This window comes from Terrapene carolina, unplaced genomic scaffold (assembly GCF_002925995.2).
Source record: "Terrapene carolina triunguis isolate 2854851 unplaced genomic scaffold, T_m_triunguis-2.0 Scaffold131, whole genome shotgun sequence".
Lineage (NCBI taxonomy): Eukaryota > Metazoa > Chordata > Testudines > Emydidae > Terrapene > Terrapene triunguis.
Genome location: NW_020664482.1, coordinates 9667854 through 9687938, shown reverse-complemented (window position 1 = coordinate 9687938; position 20085 = coordinate 9667854). Strand labels below are relative to the sequence as shown.

The window sequence follows — 20085 nt, the reverse complement described above, 5'->3', positions numbered from 1 at the left end:
ATTAAAATTGCAGGGAGTTGTCAAGTGCAGAAGTGGGGAAAGTAAGATCCGAATCAGGCCAGAATCAGTAGTTGGTCAGAGCATGGCTGTAGGTTTTAACACAGGATCACTTCCATTCCCTCCTCACAAGCATCGTGTCCACCTCTCCCATTGCAGAGGTTAAAGGTGGGGCTTATGTGGTGCAGTGTGAGTTGCATGAGCCCTCAGTGCTGGGATGAAAGTCATTCTGTATCAGCATAAATTAAACAGACTAAAGATTACCTTAAAATATTCCATCAGAGATCTGGAGTACTTCATAGCATGGTCTTTCTTTAGTTTAAACATTCTCAAGTAGAGGAGTGATAAGCATCGGTAGCTGCGGTATTTAGGAAAGGATTGTATTAATTCCATTGCTTAATGAAACCTATAAACTATAAAACAAATGCTGATCTATATTTTGCAGTCTCTCTTCCAAGGTTAGATTGAGAAACATAAGCAAATGGAGAAAAATTAAAAAAAAAATGCACAAAAGCATTAAAATCCTATCTTGAGAACAGTATAAATTAGACAAATAAATGTTTAGTCAGCTGCTGAAGAAATCCATTCGTTATCCTTTAATAGTTTAATGGAAAACAAGAATAATGATCTTGTGTAAGCTGCTTAAGTAATTCAGTACTTTTAAAGTCCTCTAGGATTTTAGCTGTTGCTACATTGTTGCAATGGGACTCACCATAAAACTGCTAGTTTCTTGTCTCCTTCCGTGGCAGATGAGCCTGTGAAATTCTTGAGTCTCATTGCATACCTTGTAAGAAAGGGGAGGAGAAGAGGAAATTGGGCATTAAGATGCTTCGAGGAAAATTGGTGACACTCTGAGAAATAACTAGATCTGCTTCTAAAACTACAATAAATAATGACCACAATGTTTCACAGTAATGGGATGAGTGTAACATTCAACAGAAAGCAACACTTAAAATTTGGAGGACTAAAGCAAATCATCAGCCCATTTTCTGGGCCAATGAGGTGAATTATTTCGGAGTGTGTCAATGCTGCCAAGATAACATTACAGCCAGCACTCTGGGGTGACAAGCACTGTATTAGTTTGCAATGAGTGCCGGCCAAAAATGTAAGGTCTCAGTCCTGTTTGCACTGAAGAGGAAAATAATATACAGCTAGGTTTTACATTTAACAGTGTGGGGTTTGAATAACACCTTCCAAATCCCACTCATAAATGCCTCTGCAACATCTTTAAAATATTTATATATGAAGTGGTATTAAATAAAGGAAAGGTCATGTTCATAGCTTTTTAAGTTCCTAGCCCCATTAATTTATGATGCTTGTATATTTTGTCTTTCCTTTCTATTTAATTGCTGCTGTCCAACATTTGGGTGATAAAAGGTTGAGCATTCCCCCCTCCCCTTTTTTTAAAGTTGCTTTAACGGAGTACACTCCATTCCATGCATTTAGTCGCTTGAAAATCAATTCATCGCATAAAATCATTGTTCTGAGCCTTAATGCAATTTCACAGGTACTTGTGTTAGAATAAGTAATAGGGTTCAGTGTTGCGTAAGAAAGTTTTAAGGTATCCAGGCAGTCTTGATGAGTTCTCATTTACAAGGAGGTAATGGAGTGGCAGGCTGCACTGCTCTCCTGCTGCCACCCCTGTCATCCTGTCCCCGCATGCTCTTCTAGCAAGGCACCCTTTAGCTCCTTAGCATTCTGTCTTTCATGCTCTTTGTTACTGCTCCAGTCACATTGAATGAACGTGGTCAAATACAGAGATGTGTTTCTCTTCAGGATTTGCAGCATTACGTTAGGGATTTTAGTGTTACAATTAGTCTATACACCTCTGAGAGTCAGATCTCTGACATTTTGAGTCACCGTGATGCTCCACTTGTTTTCGCAAATAAATGACTACTGTAGCTACCCACATCTCAGAGCAGTTAAAATGAATGGAACAGATAGAACAAGGGTCTGCCTGTAGACAGCATCGTGATGGGGAAAAGTAATATAAATCTCTTCTACACAGTATCCAACTGTACAAATCTATGTTGAAGTTACATTAAGGGCCACTTTTTAAAAAAAGGCACACAGACACTTTCACACCTAATTTGCACCATTCCCACTGTGGCATTTGCAAAGCATGTACTTGCATGTGCAAGTGACCATGCTTGCAGTTATGGTAAGTGTGTGTGCAAATTAGGCTCAACTGCTGCATGCACAATTTTGCACATGCATTTTTGAAAATCAGGCCCTATGCGGCTTACTTAAACCCACATTATACTGTTAAATCATCAGTGATCACTGCTCCAGGATCCCCCAACTCTCTTATTTTGTGAAGAATCATATTGTGTGAATCTCTTAGAGTTCTGGTGAATCACGAGCAGATGAGCAGGGGTTTAGTTTTCTTACTAGTGGAACCATCTGTCATTCATAGCTTCATATATTTGAAGGCCAAAAGGGACTATTATATCATCTAATCTGACCTCCCGCCTAGCACAGGTGACAGAAATAGAATTTCATCAAATGGTTCATGATCAACCCCAATCATCACAGGGGTGGTGTTGCTTTAAAAATGTATATAAACACAACATATACCAGTGGCCCTAAGAGTCTCCTCTTTCATATGGGAGAGATGTCAGGATGGCAGAATCTGGAAAGGGTGAAGAGCAAAATTCCTAGTCTATGACGTCAACTGTAGACATCAGCACAGAGATCTAATTTACTTGCACAGAACACAGGTTCTGATCCTGCACTATTAAGGTCAATGGGGGCTTTGCCATTGCCTTCAACATGCACAGGACAAACCCACTAGGGTGAAGCGTGCTATAGATAACCCTAAGCTAGATAGATAGAACCACTCAGCTTTGCTTCACGCTCCTCCAAAACATGCAGGCTACTTATCAACAATTATAATACTTCCGACATAGCACATTTCATCACTAGATCTCAAAGTGCTTTACAAAGGAAGTCAGTAAGATTACCGTCATTTTACAGATGGGCAACTGAACAGATTTGCCCAAGGCCACCCAGCTCTCCTGAGTCCCAGTCCAGGGCTCTCTCCATTAGGCCACGTCCCCTCCCCGACATACCACTCTCGTGCCATTTGAAGAAAAGATAATGCTACTGTTTACTTTCTCACACCGTTTTGTGCTTATGTATTGCAGCACATAGACTATATTGAGTGACCCACAGTTAAGATGCAGGCACAATGGAATGAAGGGGGAAGACTGGTATAGCCTTAATTCTTAATTTCACTGTTCTTCAGGGTTTAACTCCGATCCTAAATGTTGTGTGAACATCATTTTTGTGGCATAATCTTTTATTGTTCTTCTTTTTAACAAGTGTTGTATGTAAATACATAGTTTAAAAAATTGAAAAGGCTTATTATTTACCCGAGAGTCACAGCTTCTTCAGATCTGATACATTTTATTATGTAAATACCTCCTCATTCAAAATGTAAAACATGCATTTTTTTGGATAGACTCTAATAACTAATCTGACACATTAGAGTCTCTCGTATAAACAAGTCCCATCAAAACAAACATTTGGCCTGATTCTGTTTTTTTCCCCCACTGGTGGAAATTAGGAGTAATCCCACTGGAGTTAACGGTGTTATACCCCAGGGTAAAAATGATGAGAGCCAGAGGGGAATCAGAGCAAATGGGCAAAATCCTGATTGCTTTAATCACAATTAAATTTAATCCTATGGATTTCAATGGCATTATCTGGGAGTAAAGAGAGCAAAATTTGGCCCATTCGTTACTCCGTAGAGTAAATTCTATGGAGCCTACCCTTTAGGGCAGCTATGGAAAACAGGCGCTGATTTTCAAATACTAACTCAGGCCTTTTAATATTAGGCAAAGTCTCTTATGTTCTGGACTGAAAAATTACATTTAAAAAAATTAACTCAGTGAATTTCAGTGGCTTTTTATATTCCTTTAACATTAAAAAAAATCCAACCAACCACTCTCTGTTTGTCTGGATATACACGTGCAAAAGTTGCTCTCTGGATGCGACCTTATATACCAAGTTACAGCCTGGAACAATTTTTTACAGCCAAGTTATAAACCTCTGCAAAAACAGGGTTTAGAATAGAAATCTTGATCGACTCATTTTAATGTTTTGAATTATAAAACTACACCTTTTAAAAGACAAGTGTCATTGCCAAACGGTGAAATTACTATACTTTACTTCCACCCACTACATTTCAATTTTAATTTTATGAATATTGCAAATTATAACACTCACATTATAACCTCTAAAGGGGATAATTTATAAAAGCAGTGTCCATCAATTATAAATTTTCCATGACATTAATAAAATGGCAAGAACTAATTATGATGACTTCTGAGATGAAGATGCCTTGGACAAATCATTAATATGTTGAAATGATATTTTTTAAAACAGAGCAGGTTCTAATTATGACTGAAATGAGATTATGAAAATGATCACAGAAAGGACATTAACCTGATGAGTTCCACAGTCTCTGAGTACATGGTGTATGGAGATTTAGCTTCTAATGGATCTCGCTCCATAGCATTCCCGCACTCAATGAAGGAGAGAGCAGCATCAGCATAATTCACTGCTTTGCCGAACTTCTCCAACTGAAATAGGAAGATGAAACTATCAAGATGATGCTTCAGCTTTTATTTCCAGCTAGACAGAGCACAATGTATACAGAGCAACATTGACATTACAAATGCATACATTAAAGAATTAAAGCCAGGTCATGTTTTCACCAAGCTGGACAGATAACATAGGGCCAAGTCCTCTGCAAGCGTAAAAGAGTGGAGGTCTGTTGACTTCAATGGAGCTACACCGATTTATCCCAGCTGCGGGTGAGACTCAGTACAGTCTTTAAAAAAATCCATGTTGCTCCTTTGATATACTAGGGACTAAGTTTGAACGTTAGTATGCAAGAGGTAAGTAACAAATCTATGCCACTTGTCAGGAAAATGTGACATTCCTTTGTGATTGTTGACCCTCCTCCCACTCCAAAATCTCATCACTTATCTTGCAAATGACACCCTGAAATAGTGTTAAAAAAGTAAAAAAAATATAGCACCGCTAAATATTTTATTTTACTCGAATTTTAGTGCAAAAAGGTTTTTAGCCCTGATAATGGTTGTGATTAAACTGACTTAGACATACTGATTCCTTTTTTATGTGTAATGAATATTATATATGACACTTTTATAGTAAGTATTTTATAATAGTATTTAACATGTTCAATTTCTGATAGGTGGATGTAAAACTTTCACTAATATGGCATTTAATGTAAAAGAATCAATAAAGCTGAAGTCTTCAAAAATGTCTTTGTATGTCTCTATCAAAATATTTTTGATGCACCTGCACACGTTTTCTATTCACAAAATGGCAGCTGCTTATAACAATAGATTAAAGTAGAGCTTTATAAAGGCATATTTTACTCTGCTGCTACCATTTAGTAGCTCTCCTCACAAGACACATTCCACGCTCTCTATTTTCATGGGGCGCTATCATGTAGATTTTTACCCTATTGTTCTAATTGCACAAAATTCAGCCTGGCAACAAAAGTTTGTTTTGTGTGTGCTTAAGTGACAGATGCCCTGTTGGCTGACACAATGGGGAATGAACCAGGGATCTCCAGAGTTAACAGAATGAGCTGCTACAGCTTAAGGCTTTGTAGCTGCAGACTGTAACGACTCATATCCTCTGTGGATTGGCACAGAGGGGGACATGTAACACCTTCACCAGTGGGTTACACTTATTCTACAGTACCCTCTAAACAGTCAAAAGGGAATGCAGACCTCATCTCATTCCTCTCTCTTTTCCACCAATCACTTCCCTTGTTTTACCCAAGGCAAAACTTTGTTTTGGGTGTTTTTTGGAAGCTAGTTTTCTGTACAATACAGAAAATTATTGTAGCTTTAAGCTGACTTAGCAAAGGCGCATCCTCTTAATCAATGGCGATAAAGCCATGGGACCTAATGCTGCTCTTACAAACAGCAGTGTAAATCCAGGGTAATTCCAATGAAGTCAATAACATTTCTCTAGTTTATTGATGGTGCAAAGGAGAGCACAGTTAGGCCCATTATCTCGGGCATGTTGTACGCTCTGTGTAGTCATTTGTTCTGATGACAGTGTGCCTAATCATAAATGAGTGGATCCCTTGCCCCTCTTCCAGCCAAAGACGGGTTTACATTGGGCCATTTCCGAATATTTCAAGCGCCCTTGCTTTTGCCAGAAGTCCCTTCTCTGTGCAAGCACAGCAGCATCGCTTCCACATCTCGTTAACATTTCCTGACACTTGCAGGGGTCACACACATTATCTTCCCAGGCACAACACCACATCTTTCAATGTGGCATGCTTCATTGTGTCAGCCCAAAGTAACCAGAAGCAATTGTTTCCATAGGACAACTAAAGCCATGGGACCATACGGTAAATGAGTTGCTTGGAGAAATATGTGTGTGCAACCGCATTTGATGAAAAAATAAAAAAAGATCTAAGTAGTGGAAAGAAAAGGCAGATACACAGTTCATGGGCATTTGTGGCTGCTAACAACTTATACCACAGCAGCTGGCCTGGCATTCTGATCAGAGCACTGGGGGTGTCAAACTACATGTGACATGAAAGGCCTGCCTGCGGGCAACAACATGATGTGCCATGCCTTTTCCTGTTAGTTCTGCTTGAGAACACCCCTAATTCTGCAAGGCATAGTCAAAGGTAAGAAGATGGGAGACAGGTCAACACTGTCTTGAGTGAATCAGGCTGTGGAGAAAAGCGGATTGACATAGCATGTTGAGACCATCATGAGCTCAAGTCTGTAAATATTTGCTAGCATAGAGCAGGCAGGTTTATGCCACAACGATGTGTGTTTTCCTTAAAGGTCAATCAGCTGCAGGAGGTGTTGTCAGTCTGCTTCTGTGAGCCTTCCCTGCGTATAGATGTCAGGATTCTGACTCAACATGCTCTACTGAGTCAGTCTTAAGTAATCAGCGTGGGCCACCTTCTGTAAATGGGCATGTCAGGAGGTCTGACTTCTAGCTTAGTGACAATCAGGGGATGTTGCCAAAAACCGGAGCCTGAGCTCTGCAGGAAACACGCTGAACAGCTTCGTGCCCCTGAATCGGGGAGCTGAAATTGGCAGCTTGATCCCTTCTCTCTTTGCCACATACCCCCAAAGCTGCAACATTCCTAAACAATGGGTGCTACATTTTTTTTTTGTTTTTGTTTGCAACCACAGCCATTTGCAGGCATGAATGATAGATTCTTTGCTGTCAAATAAACTGATTTGCAGGAAAAATATTGTTTTCACCCTTAAAATAGATAATTAGCCACCCAAAGACTATTAGTTGTCCCCGCATATGATTTGTGGGGGGAAATTTAGAGGCCAGGCTCAATTTTATTTTATAGTGACCTTACTTAAAGAAATAAGAGAGTTCTATATCACTAAGGCTGCGTAGGGGAGCTGCTGCATGGAACCAGCTGCAGCAGACAGGATCAAGATCTCCATTACAATGGAATGGCCGTACTGCAGAGCTGGTCAGATAAAGTTTGATGGAGCCATAGCCCATCAAAATGAGCAGTTTCATCTAAATCAAAATGCTTCACCAAATTGGGTTGATTTCGTGAGAAAACCAGAAAAAATGTTTGCCATTATAAAAATGTCTTTTTTTTCCAACTTTTACAGAATGAAACATGTCATTTGAGATGACTTTCTTTTTAAAAATGTGTATCACATTATACATCATGTAATATAATACAGTTATATCATAATGATTCAGTCGAGCCAACGTTAATTTCCGCTTGGAATTTTCCTTCACGGAGAATTCTGAAATTTTCAGTTTTGAAATCCTTCGGAAAACAAAACTTCTTTTCTCTGCACAGCTCTGGTAGGCCACCTTATTAGGAACACTGTGTTAAGAGTTAGGAACAGTGTTCAGACTTGGGTTTGCTGTGGTCGGCTTATATGAAGTCTGATCCAAAATCCACTGAGGTCAATAGAAAGACTCTTTTTGGCATCAGTAGTCTCTGGATGAAGCCCACACTGTATACGTTTACCCTGGATGATCCCTTCAGAAACACACAATTTCAGTGCTTGAAAACAAAAGGCAGAAAATGGATGGAAACTTACCAGTGCGTCCGCTTTGTGCTTTAGCTTCTTAGCCTCTTGCATGTAATAGTCTGCATTGTGAAGCCTAAGGAGACAGAGTTCATTCTTTCAGGGCTACGTTTTCATACTGTTGGACAAACGTTATCTGAGAAGAATGCTGACCGTTTCTAATAGACAAATATGCCCACTTATTTGTTTAAATTTATTCTGATATTAATACGAAGCTGCTGAATGTAATGATATGCTTAGTGAGCATGTGACTGATGAGCACAAATGGCTAGCTGTGGAAAACAGCAGCCCAAAGGGGGCCATTTAATGCGTGCCGAATAGAGGAAAAGGCAGAATAACTCAAACCGATTAACTCTAACAAGTTTCCATTAGAGAAGCTAAAATAAAAAATTAGGGAAGAATTACCCTGGAATTCATCATTTATAATCTGAAAACATTTGTCAAAAAACTCTTAATAAATGATGAAAAATCATTTATCAAGAGAAAAACTCTATGGACCATCATGTATTGATGTTGACGCTAAGGGCCCAATTCTGCCTTTACGTCACAGGCACGACTCCCATTGTTTTGCCAGTGTGAAGACTGTTGATTCAGACCCCAAGCATATAACTCATATTTAACACAAATGGATTATTAGACATTTAGATAAAATCTTAGTCCACATGTTTGGACTGTTTAATACTACATACATGTCATCAAATGTTATTTTAGGTCTTCTTGACTCAGATTTCCCATTGGAGAGTGTAGGCATTGTAGACCAGATGTCTGTTTCTAGATGGCTGGTATCAAGGAGACTGTTTGTTGGTCTATGGCGAGATTCCTCCTCCTACGGAAGAGAATTTTCATTAACGCCTTAAACTTTGACCCAAACACCTTTATGTGTTAAAAACACTGAAACAAAACAAGAAAAACACATAACTGGCACAGCTTGAGGTTAAAATTCAGATACTTGTTCACATTTTAGGAACCTCACAAATCACCCTGCTTTCCCTTCTACTACAAACCCACTAGATTAATTAAGCACCGTGATTACATATTGCTCACATGCCTGACCTCATTAACACATGCTTTCAGAAAGGTGTAAAGTCAGCACTTATACCACAGAACACTATTCGCTAGAGACCCTTATTAAAAGTGTTGGGAGGGGAAAGAGATTCTGGAGCATTAGCTGATTATAAGCTAGAGATATAACATAAGCAGTTAGAGTCGGCAACTGGAATTCATTTGTGAACTCTGTTTATAATCAGATGAACTAAATTACAGATTAACCAATGAACTATGGAAAAGCCCTATAATACATTTTAGTGGGGGAATATTTCAGATACCAACTCAGTGGATAAATCGAGCATGTATCTGACGGATGATGCTGGGATTGAGGGAGGAAACAGCCCGGTGGTTTACATAGCACTGTTTATTTGCTGACATATGCAGTTCATTTTGGCATTGATTTTGGTGGAAGGCATGTGTACTGCTCTGGCAGTTTGAAACAAAGTGACATGATGATATCAGAAAGCAATAGGGACAAGCGAATAAGGTAAAGTGAATTGTCACTTACATTCTAATGCAACTTGAGTGTTTTCATTTTACAATACAAGGTTGGCAACCTTTCGTGACATGGGAAATTGTGAAAAATGGGGCCAAACACACCCATTTCTGCAACAGTCAAAAGGCAATGGAAGCAAACAAGAAAATCGTTCATTACGGAGACTCCATAATCCTTTCTAAAAGGGTCTTAAAATTAAGCATAAATTACCATTTTTCTCTAAAAGTAGGTATCCAATTGCTGTGAAATTTCATACAGGGTTAATTTTCATGCCCCTTGAATTTTCTAAGCAGGTTTTTTTTTGTTTCTTTTCATAGATGTTAAAGAAGAAGCCTTTGAAACTGGCTAAAAAGTTTCCTTTGCAGCCCTACTTTTCATTGTTGACCGATATCTATTAAAAACCCCATTGCCTATCTAGACAAAACTTGGCAGAGAGGAGGCCCCTGAGGAGAACTGCTCAAATGGGAAGATTTTTAAAAGAATGTGGAATTTATGGTCATTTTTAGCTGTTATTCTCATAATAGCTCAAGTTTATGGACTGTGCATGCAAACTAACCTGATTGATGGAGGCCAGGTGCACGCAAGCCGGATAGATGGGAGAGTCTGGGTGCACAGAAGTCTGATTGATGGGATGTGGGGGTGATGGACACATACAAGCCTCACTGGTTGATGGGGACCAGGTGCACATAAGTGTGACTGGTTCAGAGGAAGAGGACGAGAGGGGCTGGGCATGAGCAAGCCTGGTTGGTTGATGCTTAGGGAGTGAGTACATGCAAGCCTGACTATTTGATTGAAAAGGGGAGGGAGGGAGGGAGAAAGATTGGTGCACACAAGCCTGATTGATGGGGCCCAATGCAGGCAAACCTGATTGATGGTAAGTTCAAACCTGATTGGGCGTACATAAAACCTTCCCCAGGAGGAGCTATGCTTTTCTGTCAGATTTTATCCTACAGCAGAGCAGGCCTCATGCGCAGCTGCTGATGGATAAAAAATATTCTCCTGTTGCACTTCTAATGTCCCCTCTTCCCCTCCCCTCACCCCTCATTCAATGCCCGCCCCTTATTAAGCATGACAAGAAACCAAGGGAACTCCCACACAAAAGACTTTGCTGTGAAGTGCGAAGCACTGCTACACATAGAACATGCCTGACACAAAAGCAAGGAGATGGGAAGTGAGGCCACCTAGCAGCACAGAACATCTTCTCCTTCACTCACAACCATCCACCCCTTGTCATTTCAGCTACCTTATACCATGGAACGTGAACAGCAACCGCCACTCTACTCTCCATAGGGATGCCACTCCTTCTGCACACGCTCCTTTACTGACCTATCTTCTCCTGCCACAGTCAACCCCTGTGCCAAACCTCAACAACTGCTAGTGTTGGGGGATAGAGTAACCTGGTAGAAGGATATACCCATACAGATGACAGCAGGGCAGAGTTCAGATTGTGTCATGTGGTCTGTAGTTTAATGGGAAAGTGCGTGCCTGGGGGTGGAGGATGAGATGGTCTGTAAAGTTAGGAACTTAACTTGTTATTGCTTTGCTATTGTGGGTTTGTGTCAGGCATTTAATGGAGGTAACAACCCTAACTACTCCACAACAGAGAGTTTTGTGTATTATGTAGGCATCCCAGTCAGAAAGGTCTTGAGTTGGCAGAAACCAAATCAAAGCAAACAAAGGGAAGGAGGAAAGCAGATGAGGAAAAAAAAGCAATTCAGGAGGTAGCTTGAGGTAGAAATGCAGGTGCTCAGATATTTGGTCCCTGAGTGTGGTACACACAGGCAATTTTTCAGCGGATTTTTATTGGGCGGTCAGTTCAATCTGCAATGCTTAGTTTAGCTACAGTGCTTAATTACCAGCTGAGAATTTGGGGATATTAGTCATAAGAAATATGCTAACACTATAGAAAATTCATCAAAGATTTTTTTTTCTTTATGTGTGTGGTTAAAACTACACAGGCAGGAGGAGTAATTGCAGATAGTCCACTGCTGTAAATCTAGCCTATAAAGTGGAAGGACCAGGTGTTCTAGTCAGTTACACACAATGTCAAATGGATGCTTAATGCCGATCTAAAAATGGAACTTGCAAGAGAGCTTGTGTACTGCTCTCAAGCGCTCCATGCCTAGCCGCTCTTCAGTGGGGTTACAGAAGGATTTCAACACAGATATTAAAAAAAAGAGAGAATCAAACAGAACAAAGCTTAGTTACTTTTGTTTTATCTTGTTCACTTTCAGCAGCTCCGACCAGTTACTTACACAGATTCCTTTGGGGTTCGAAGAGGATTTGTTCTCATTCTTTCCGAATTTAGAAGAAGAGGAAGAGCTGCCGGTCTGCAAGGAGTTTGTGACGCTGTTCTCTTGGCTGAAGGAGCTGTTGTCACTGCTGTGCCGCCTGTGTGCTGGCTCATCCAGCAGCGGGGATAACGGAGGAGGGAACAACTTCTCTTCTCTTTTCTTAGTCACCTTTTTAACTGAACTCCCGCTGCAGGGACACAGACAAGAAGTGGTTGTGGGACAAGCCTTTGGGTATTTTTAAATTCTCTACATCACCAAGCACTTGATATTATTTAACTGGAGGCCAGATTCTGTCTTCATATGACTATGAGTAGGAGGAGGCCAGTGAAGGTATAAAAGCTACTCTTGCCTTCTTTGCCTCTTCAATGACGGCAAAGGCCTTTTGTTTTGGGGGGGACTATTTTGTTTGACTGTATTAATACAGTTGTGGACACTTGAAACACTATACTGAGTCAGTTGTCATCACGGAAGGCATAGGGGCCCTGATCCCCCAAAGCACTTAAGCAGATGCTTAACTTTATACATAGGAGTAGCCCTATTTGGGGTTAAAGGGACTATTCTCATGCGTAAAGATAAACATTTTAAATGCATTGCTGGATTGGGGCCCATATGCCTGCTCTTAGCAAATATCCATCATACAGTACAGCATGTGAATGAAGAAAATGGTTTGTAACAGCTACCAACCAATAACCATAACAATAACATGAAATTATTTCACCTCACGAGTAAAACTGATGTGCCCCACTACAGAAAATGATTCAGAGCAGCTGGCAAAAGCTCTTGAGCGAATACCGGCTAATGAATGAACCTGGTTTAGAAAATAAATATGTTTTTAAAGTGAAAGCTGACACAATGCTATGGTTGACTGCCTGTTTTGTATAGAAGAATGGTCACTAGTGTAAAAACTGCAGCTATGTTACCCGCCCCCGACCGTTTAACATGTTAATTTGGTCATGGATTTTTATTTTAGTTACTGTCCTAGTCCAGTCTATGAAGATTACTTGAATTTTACTCTTTTCTCGGACAACTAATATTGTACTACAGAGTCATTTACTTTTCATGATTATTGAGTAAAATTTTCAATAGCAAATTAAGTTAACAAAAATGTATGTGTCCCCCTTAGTCAACTTCAGTAAGTGTCAGGAATTATAGATTTACAATACCCAAAGCAGCAAATCAGAGCGGAACAAGCAATGCAAGCTGCCTAATTCCTCAATCTGATATTCAATACCATCCTCCTTATTCCAGCCTGGCTGTGTTCCACAATGTTACCAATTTTAATGATAATTGTGTCTATTTCAATCATTTTCTAACTGTGGCTTTTGTGTCAATTTTAATAATACGAAAGTGTATTAATATTCCTGAAACCTTAGTAGACTATCATCAAACAAACCCCCGAGACACTGTATTGTCATTGCCACTCAGAAGCATTTTCCGTACAATTAATATATGGCTAAAATTATCCTGTTGAAAGCTCTTCATTATATGAAAGCTCTTCAGAACAAGGGACCTGCACCAGCACAGCCTGTCTATGGTCTTACAATAGGAAGGTTATGGATACGGACTGCACAGCAGAGGGTTTTACTCAGAAAACAGGTTGGTCAGCTGACTAAGACCAAATGAAAACAGCTGTGTACCAGGCAGTTGGGGAACTGCTAGAGAAGGTTGGGGAAGATTTGCCAGAAAACTTTTCAGAAAGGTCTCATTCAAAGCCTTCCTGGCATCCCTCCGATCTCCAAAGTGCACTGTGGCGCTCAGGTGAATGACCACAGTTCTAGGTTATAACAACACTCAGCTACACATTTGTTATCTCATTGTACAGTTGGGAAACCAGACACAGGAAGGCCACACAGTGAGACCAAGTTAGTGGCAGAGCTAGGAGCAGGACACTCACACCTCCTGATTCTTAGACCAGCCTCCTATCCATTGGACCGTACTGTGAGTGAAGAGATAGACTGGCGGCTCTGGCCTAGCCCAAGATCCATCCATCCATGTGTGTGCCCGCGCCAATAGGGCACTGGGAGGTAGGTAGGAAATGGAGTCCACTTATGAAAGAAAAGCGAGGGTGGGGTTTGTGATCCTATCCCCACATTGGAAAGTCCGAGGGGCTCATCTTCTCCCGCCTAAACATTTTGTTGGGGAAAAGGGAGTTGGGTCTGATGGACCCACTTCAAAAGTTTTTGCAGAAAGACTGAAGGTCAGTTAATCCCCCACTTGAGAACCTAATCCAGCCCCTGCTTTAGGATGTCAAGGTTATTCAGAGCCTGCCTTCATAGTTTCATAATCCATCTGTTGGAATTCAGGCTGTGTGGAGTCTATCCCTATGACCTTTGGAAGGGGGCAATCTTAGGTAGCCACACGACAACCTAACCAGGATGACCCAGTTGCTGCTACTAAGGGGGAAGTTAATGACATCTAGAATAGGCTCAGCGTTGGTGGTTGGGTAGCTGGAAAAGGCAACAGCTGCCAGGATAGCTGCCTATTCTCTTGGCTAGCGTTCGTATATATTTCAGAGAGCTGGCCTCCGTTTTGGGGGCATTGCCTAAAATTTTGCACCTACACCTCAATTGTTAGGGGCACCTGAGTTACAGGTGCAGCGACTCAGATTTGGCATACAAGTCATTCTGTGGGAGGCGGGGCCTCAACCTAGCCACCCCAAAAATATTCCTCTGTGTGTGTTTATTTTTTATATTTATACACACACACAGGAATATTTTATCTATATCTATATATAAAAATTAAAACAACAAAAGTCCTTTGGCTGTTTCAGCCCCAGATGCAGTTATGCATTTCCTTAGTTGCCCTTTAAATACAAACAGAGTTTCAGGAAAATTAACTTTTGATAGCAATGTTATCCACTTCAGATTCACGATGTTAACAATAACCTCCGTGAAATCAATTGTTACCAGTAGTTAACTGGACTGTCACTTTGCTTTGGGCTGTTAATGAGCTAACAAACTGGTCTTTCATTGCAGTAATCACTAATTTTGAATGAATTTATTGCAATAATCACCTGGACTCAATGATTTAATTTGCTGACATGATTGTCAGTTAAATTATATTGATAATCAAGTGAGAAATGTAAAAATGCATGAAAAAATACAAGCAGAACTGATGGTCTTGTGGCTGCAGGGTTTAATCTTTGTGTCAGAGAAGGCCAATTATCAAGGAATGAGAAGTCTCCCTGTCTGGTTTTTTCAGTCTTGTTTATTGTAGGGTATGAAGCAAGCCACAAGGGAGTCAGTGTATGAAGGATGAAGAATTTTCATCTACTCTCGAATTTCAAGAGGCCATTTTTTACCCTTACTTTATCCACTCATTGTAGTCTGCTATAGTATCTCTGGCCCATTAGTGAGACAAAGCCATTGTCTATGCAATCACTTGGCTTTACCTTCCTTCCACTCTCCCTGTCCCCAAAGAAATGCTTCACACTGATGGTGTATCTAATCTTCTGCAGGGGGTTAGCAGGGAAAGGTCACTCTCACATTAGGTTGGACCATGTGGCAGCAACTGAATGAAGCTGAAGTCTTTGTCACAGATGTACTAGGGCAGTTTTATTGTGAACAACACTATAATGAAAGCTGTCGTGACTACCCAAGGGACCAGCAAATATATGTTGCCTAGTACAGGTGCATCTTTAACTAAAGGTCAAACAAACCTATACTGAAAACTTGGAAATACTCTAAAATGATTGCTTAAGACAGACTCTTGTCTGCTAGATGTTGTGCATGTTTGGGCTGTATGGGCTTAATTTGAAAACCAGACTTCCGTATCTGCAAATAACTGCTGGTGTCATTACACATGTACAAATGCTGGCAAGTAGCTGTCTAATAATTGGACTGTGCCCACAAATTAGGCAGTTAGACATTAATTGCCATCACCTGCATGTGCAATTAATTATACCTGCAAAATTGCTCTTGCAAGTAAATAACTGTATTAACAAAGATAATAAAATAATAACAAAAATAAAACTGCTAGTACAAAATGGTTGGCTGATCTATTAAATTAAAAAAAAAGCTCTGTATGCTTAGTGTCCAAAGCAATCTCTAGAAAACAGATATTTAGGTCAGCTTGAGATCCTATACTCTAGGAATACAATACTTAATTTCTGAACCACTAAATACTCTCTCCTCTCTGCTTCTGTTACCCTGTGGACTTAATAAGGAAAGATTGTACAAAAAATGTTATTTGTCTGCCCTAAAATGAAAAATCAAGATGGAGTTAATAAAATTTTCATCAAGTATATATAATTAATGCATCCGATCCTCCCTAACCTACAAACTTTACAATTCACAGTAAAAAAAAAAGGTTGTCTCCTCCCACTTTTCAGAAAGATTTAGTATCCTAGGGAATGACCCTAAACCCACAAGTGAACGGAAAGACTCCCAAAGACTCCCTAGTGTAATAAGGAGATTTCATGTTACTAAAAATACATTCGCTAATGACATATTAGAAATAATTAAAATTGAACTGTAATTATTAAAATAATTATATATAGTATATCTTGCTTCAGATCTGGGAAAAGGCAAACACTCAGGATTATGTATGAGAATATACAAGCTCATGGATACCTAATTGTTTATGCAATTACTATGGCTGCATAATGAAAATGGGGTATTTGTGTGTGCAAGTGGTTATTAGGTGCATAACTGACCATCTGAGAATGCAAACACCCAGTTTACTTGTGCAGTTATGGAAACAGCATGTGCAAATTAGGCATTTAATTGCCAAAACATTGATGCATGTGGCTTTCTGAAAACCTGTCTTTGTGATATGGTATCGTTGCTTGTTCTGTTGTTTCTGTTCACTGACGGCCAGGTTTAAAGGTAATTAGGCACTTTTGAAAATCCTAGTAGGCACCTATTGCATTGCTAGGCATCTAAATACTTTTAAAAATATAACCCTCTGGATTCTGATACCTCAGTCGGATCTGTGTGGGTGGATCCCTGTGCCCAATGGGGATCTGCATACATGCAAAGATTAATTCACTAGGACATGATAGTAGGATGGGGCTTTTCTTGCTATATCACAATTGTTCTCACAATAATTAAATACAGATTATCAAGGCTCTACTGTATTAATATGTAGAACCTTTGGGAATAAAATTTGGGGCTTAAGTGACAAGCCTCTCTTTTACTATTTTGCCACTGCCGCGTTATTTTCCCCCTACCTTTGAATCAGTGACTAGTTTGGACTCATTTTTTATACTTTATCCCTGATGGAAAATAGAACTGCTCCTGAATGCTTAAAAATAATCTGGGGCTATGCAGAAATTTGTCATTACACATTCAATCCCCTAGTCTTGGGATCAGGGTTGATCTACATTCAGCTGCACATCACTGGGAGTTGCAGACCTGAATTATCAAACAACATAGGATTTGTTTAAAACAAACTCGGAAGATATTAATAATGAACTCAACGTGATCCAGGCCTCAATCACGTCAGTGGCTAAGGAGTCAAAAATTTTTGGTTCACAATTCACAGCGGGCGAGAGAAAAAGCTAACATATGGAAATAACTATTGATGGACACAATTATATTTTAACCGAGAATACCAAAGGCTTGAAAGCTCTAAGGAATCAAATTAATGACCTGGAAAACAAGCTCAAATTAAGAAACATCAGGTTGGGGGTGGATCCCTAGGGCTTATTTGAGACAGGAAAAGAATTTTTTTTTAATGGATAATGGAAGCGGTGGGGATGGATAATTTTTGATTCCCTCCGCAATATATCTCAGCTCATTGTATTTTCAGGAATGACAATTGGGAACACCCATCATGATGCTTCCTAAATGTGCAACATGTTATGGACCACACCATCACCTGCAAATCATCTGCCTTTTCCAAACTCAACAACATAGAGGACCAGACTCTGATCTAATTTTCAGTGGTGTAAATCTGGACAAAGTGGAGTTACTCTGTAACTAAAGCAGCATAAATAAGATTATAATCTGCTCTGTAGACTTCATAATGGCTTTAAAAGATGCAAATTAAAAAAATAATTTCAGAACTTCTTCATACATTTAAATATTGCCACTATGATACCTTTTCCCCAAGATCATGTACTTTCTGGGCCTGAATCTTTGCTTGCACCAGTGGAAATCAGAAGTTACACCTCTGAAGCCAATAAAGTGCAAAACTGATAGGCTTTCTCTCTATTTACAGAATGTTAATCCTGTGATTATAATAATATTAAATGTCATTCATGCGGTGCCTAATTGCTGATGCATTATAGCCATTTCAAACAAAATGCAATACTTCAGAGAGATACCAATTATACGGTTATATGTACCCTGCAAAAATAAAGTGCTACTTAAAGTTAAGTACTTTCTACTAGCTTTGTATTGCATGAGGTTAACATGCCAGGACTCCACTAGGCATTTGGCAGGACTGTTCCATAGTTCAGGCGGAATCATATTTTGAATAAGGACTTTGTTCCATAACTAGAAACAGACAATACTGTAACAAAAACATCATTTTATTTTATATACGTCTATTTATAAAGGGGCAAATCCTGATCCCACTGAGGTTAATGGCAAAACGACTGTCGGTTTCAGTAAAACCAAGATTTGGCCCTCAGAAAACAGATTTCTTTTTCAGTAGAAAACTCCCGGTGTTCAGGGTAGGGATAATCAGGGCGGCATGGACCTGGCTGAGAGCACAGGAGACATGTGTATATCCACACTTCAGTGCCTCGGTGATACTGTGGTTTCCGCAAGCGCAGCAAAAGGATAGCTCAAGTCCATTCAGAAAACATGGATCCCTCTACATGACAGATGGGAGCAATGATCCCAAGCCACAGGGCAACACCCAGGCTTTATCACAGAGTTCCACAACAAACACTTTTGCAGAGCACAGTTATTAAATCACAGCTCAGTATTAAGAAATACTTACTCTTTAGTGCTGGTTAATCTGTGATTAGGTATCGGAGAAATACATGGTGGAAGTAGGCATGAGGCTGAGGTGTCCTCCAGACGCTGTTTCTTGGTTTCACCAAACGTATCCAAGCTTTCGGACTGCTTGAACAAAACAAAAACAGCTTGAAAAATGCAGCATCTAAGCACAAATTCTCCTTACCATTAAGAGAAAGTCAAGAATCTCAGCATATTTCCTTTGTAGTAGCAGCAGCTAAAATACTGATATCTAAGAGAAGTGAAAATAATTAAAAAAAAAAAAAGGCCTAAGTGTGCTGATCTGTATTGCAAACACATGACTAAGTTATATAACAACTAACCCAGCTGGATAATTGTAAAGCAAATGCCTCACTTTACTATAGTTTGCTTCTGTATTGCATCATAATGAATAAATAATCAAGATCTCAGGACCTAATCCTGCAAAATCTTATTCACATGAATATCTTTTACTCATTAATATACTTGAAGTCAATGAGATAGCTTTCATGAGTAAGGATTACTTAGATGACTGAGAGGCTGCAGACCTGAGCCCTAAAGTGGTAGTGATTAGCAAGGGGTAGATGGTTCAAAATTTACCTTGACAGATTCCCTGTTGCATGACCTCAGTGCCTGAACTAAGAAGATATAAGTAAAGCTGATTACTGCTCTATCACTGGAACCTTCATACCGTCTCTCAAGCCCATGCGCTTGTGCCTTAAATAAATCTTTTAATAAAATGATTTCGAAACCCAAATCAGTCTCTTCATGCCATGTTTTAAACACGTGCAGCACAAACCCTAATTGACTTGCTTCCTCCTGCGTCACCGTGAGCAGCGATAGTGATGAGCATACAACAACCAAAATGGAAGAGAAAGGGCTATTTTAATACTCAGCTGAGTATTTTTATTCTAGCGGAACACCCAAGCATCCCAGAGAGTGTACCTTTTCATCATGGCAGTTCCTGATCCAAAGTCCCAGCTAATGCAGTGAGGAGATTCCCCCAACTCTTTTAGATAACCCATCATATTCCTTGAGCCCTAGGTTTAGCTACCAGTATTGTAGTCTTCTTCTAACCAGGATTCTTACTGACTATCACCCCACTGAGTTAGCAATTCTACAAGTTATTAGCGTATTATTCACATAAACCCCAGCACACATGTGCATGCACACAAAATACACATTCACAAAATGCCTTTCTTTCTGCATAATTTTAATTCATAGGCCAGAGTAAAAGCAGAGATTCAGCTCCTGCAGACCTTACTCGTGAATATTCC

The 20085-nt window shown here is 39.8% G+C and overlaps 1 protein-coding gene across 2 annotated transcripts in view; it reads right to left on the bottom strand.

Moving 5' to 3' along the window:
* The window catches only part of AFF2 (AF4/FMR2 family member 2), a 394994-nt gene that overhangs the window by 11587 nt on the left and 363322 nt on the right, over positions 1–20085 (bottom strand). For both annotated transcript variants that reach the window (XM_026652958.1, XM_026652959.1), the window contains 7 exons: positions 18813–18934; positions 11883–12108; positions 8774–8910; positions 8097–8160; positions 4447–4583; positions 710–781; positions 262–355 (listed from right to left, as the gene is read on the bottom strand). In XM_026652958.1, the coding sequence (XP_026508743.1) occupies positions 262–355; positions 710–781; positions 4447–4583; positions 8097–8160; positions 8774–8910; positions 11883–12108; positions 18813–18934 (852 nt within the window). The remainder of the gene's footprint in view (positions 1–261; positions 356–709; positions 782–4446; positions 4584–8096; positions 8161–8773; positions 8911–11882; positions 12109–18812; positions 18935–20085) is intronic.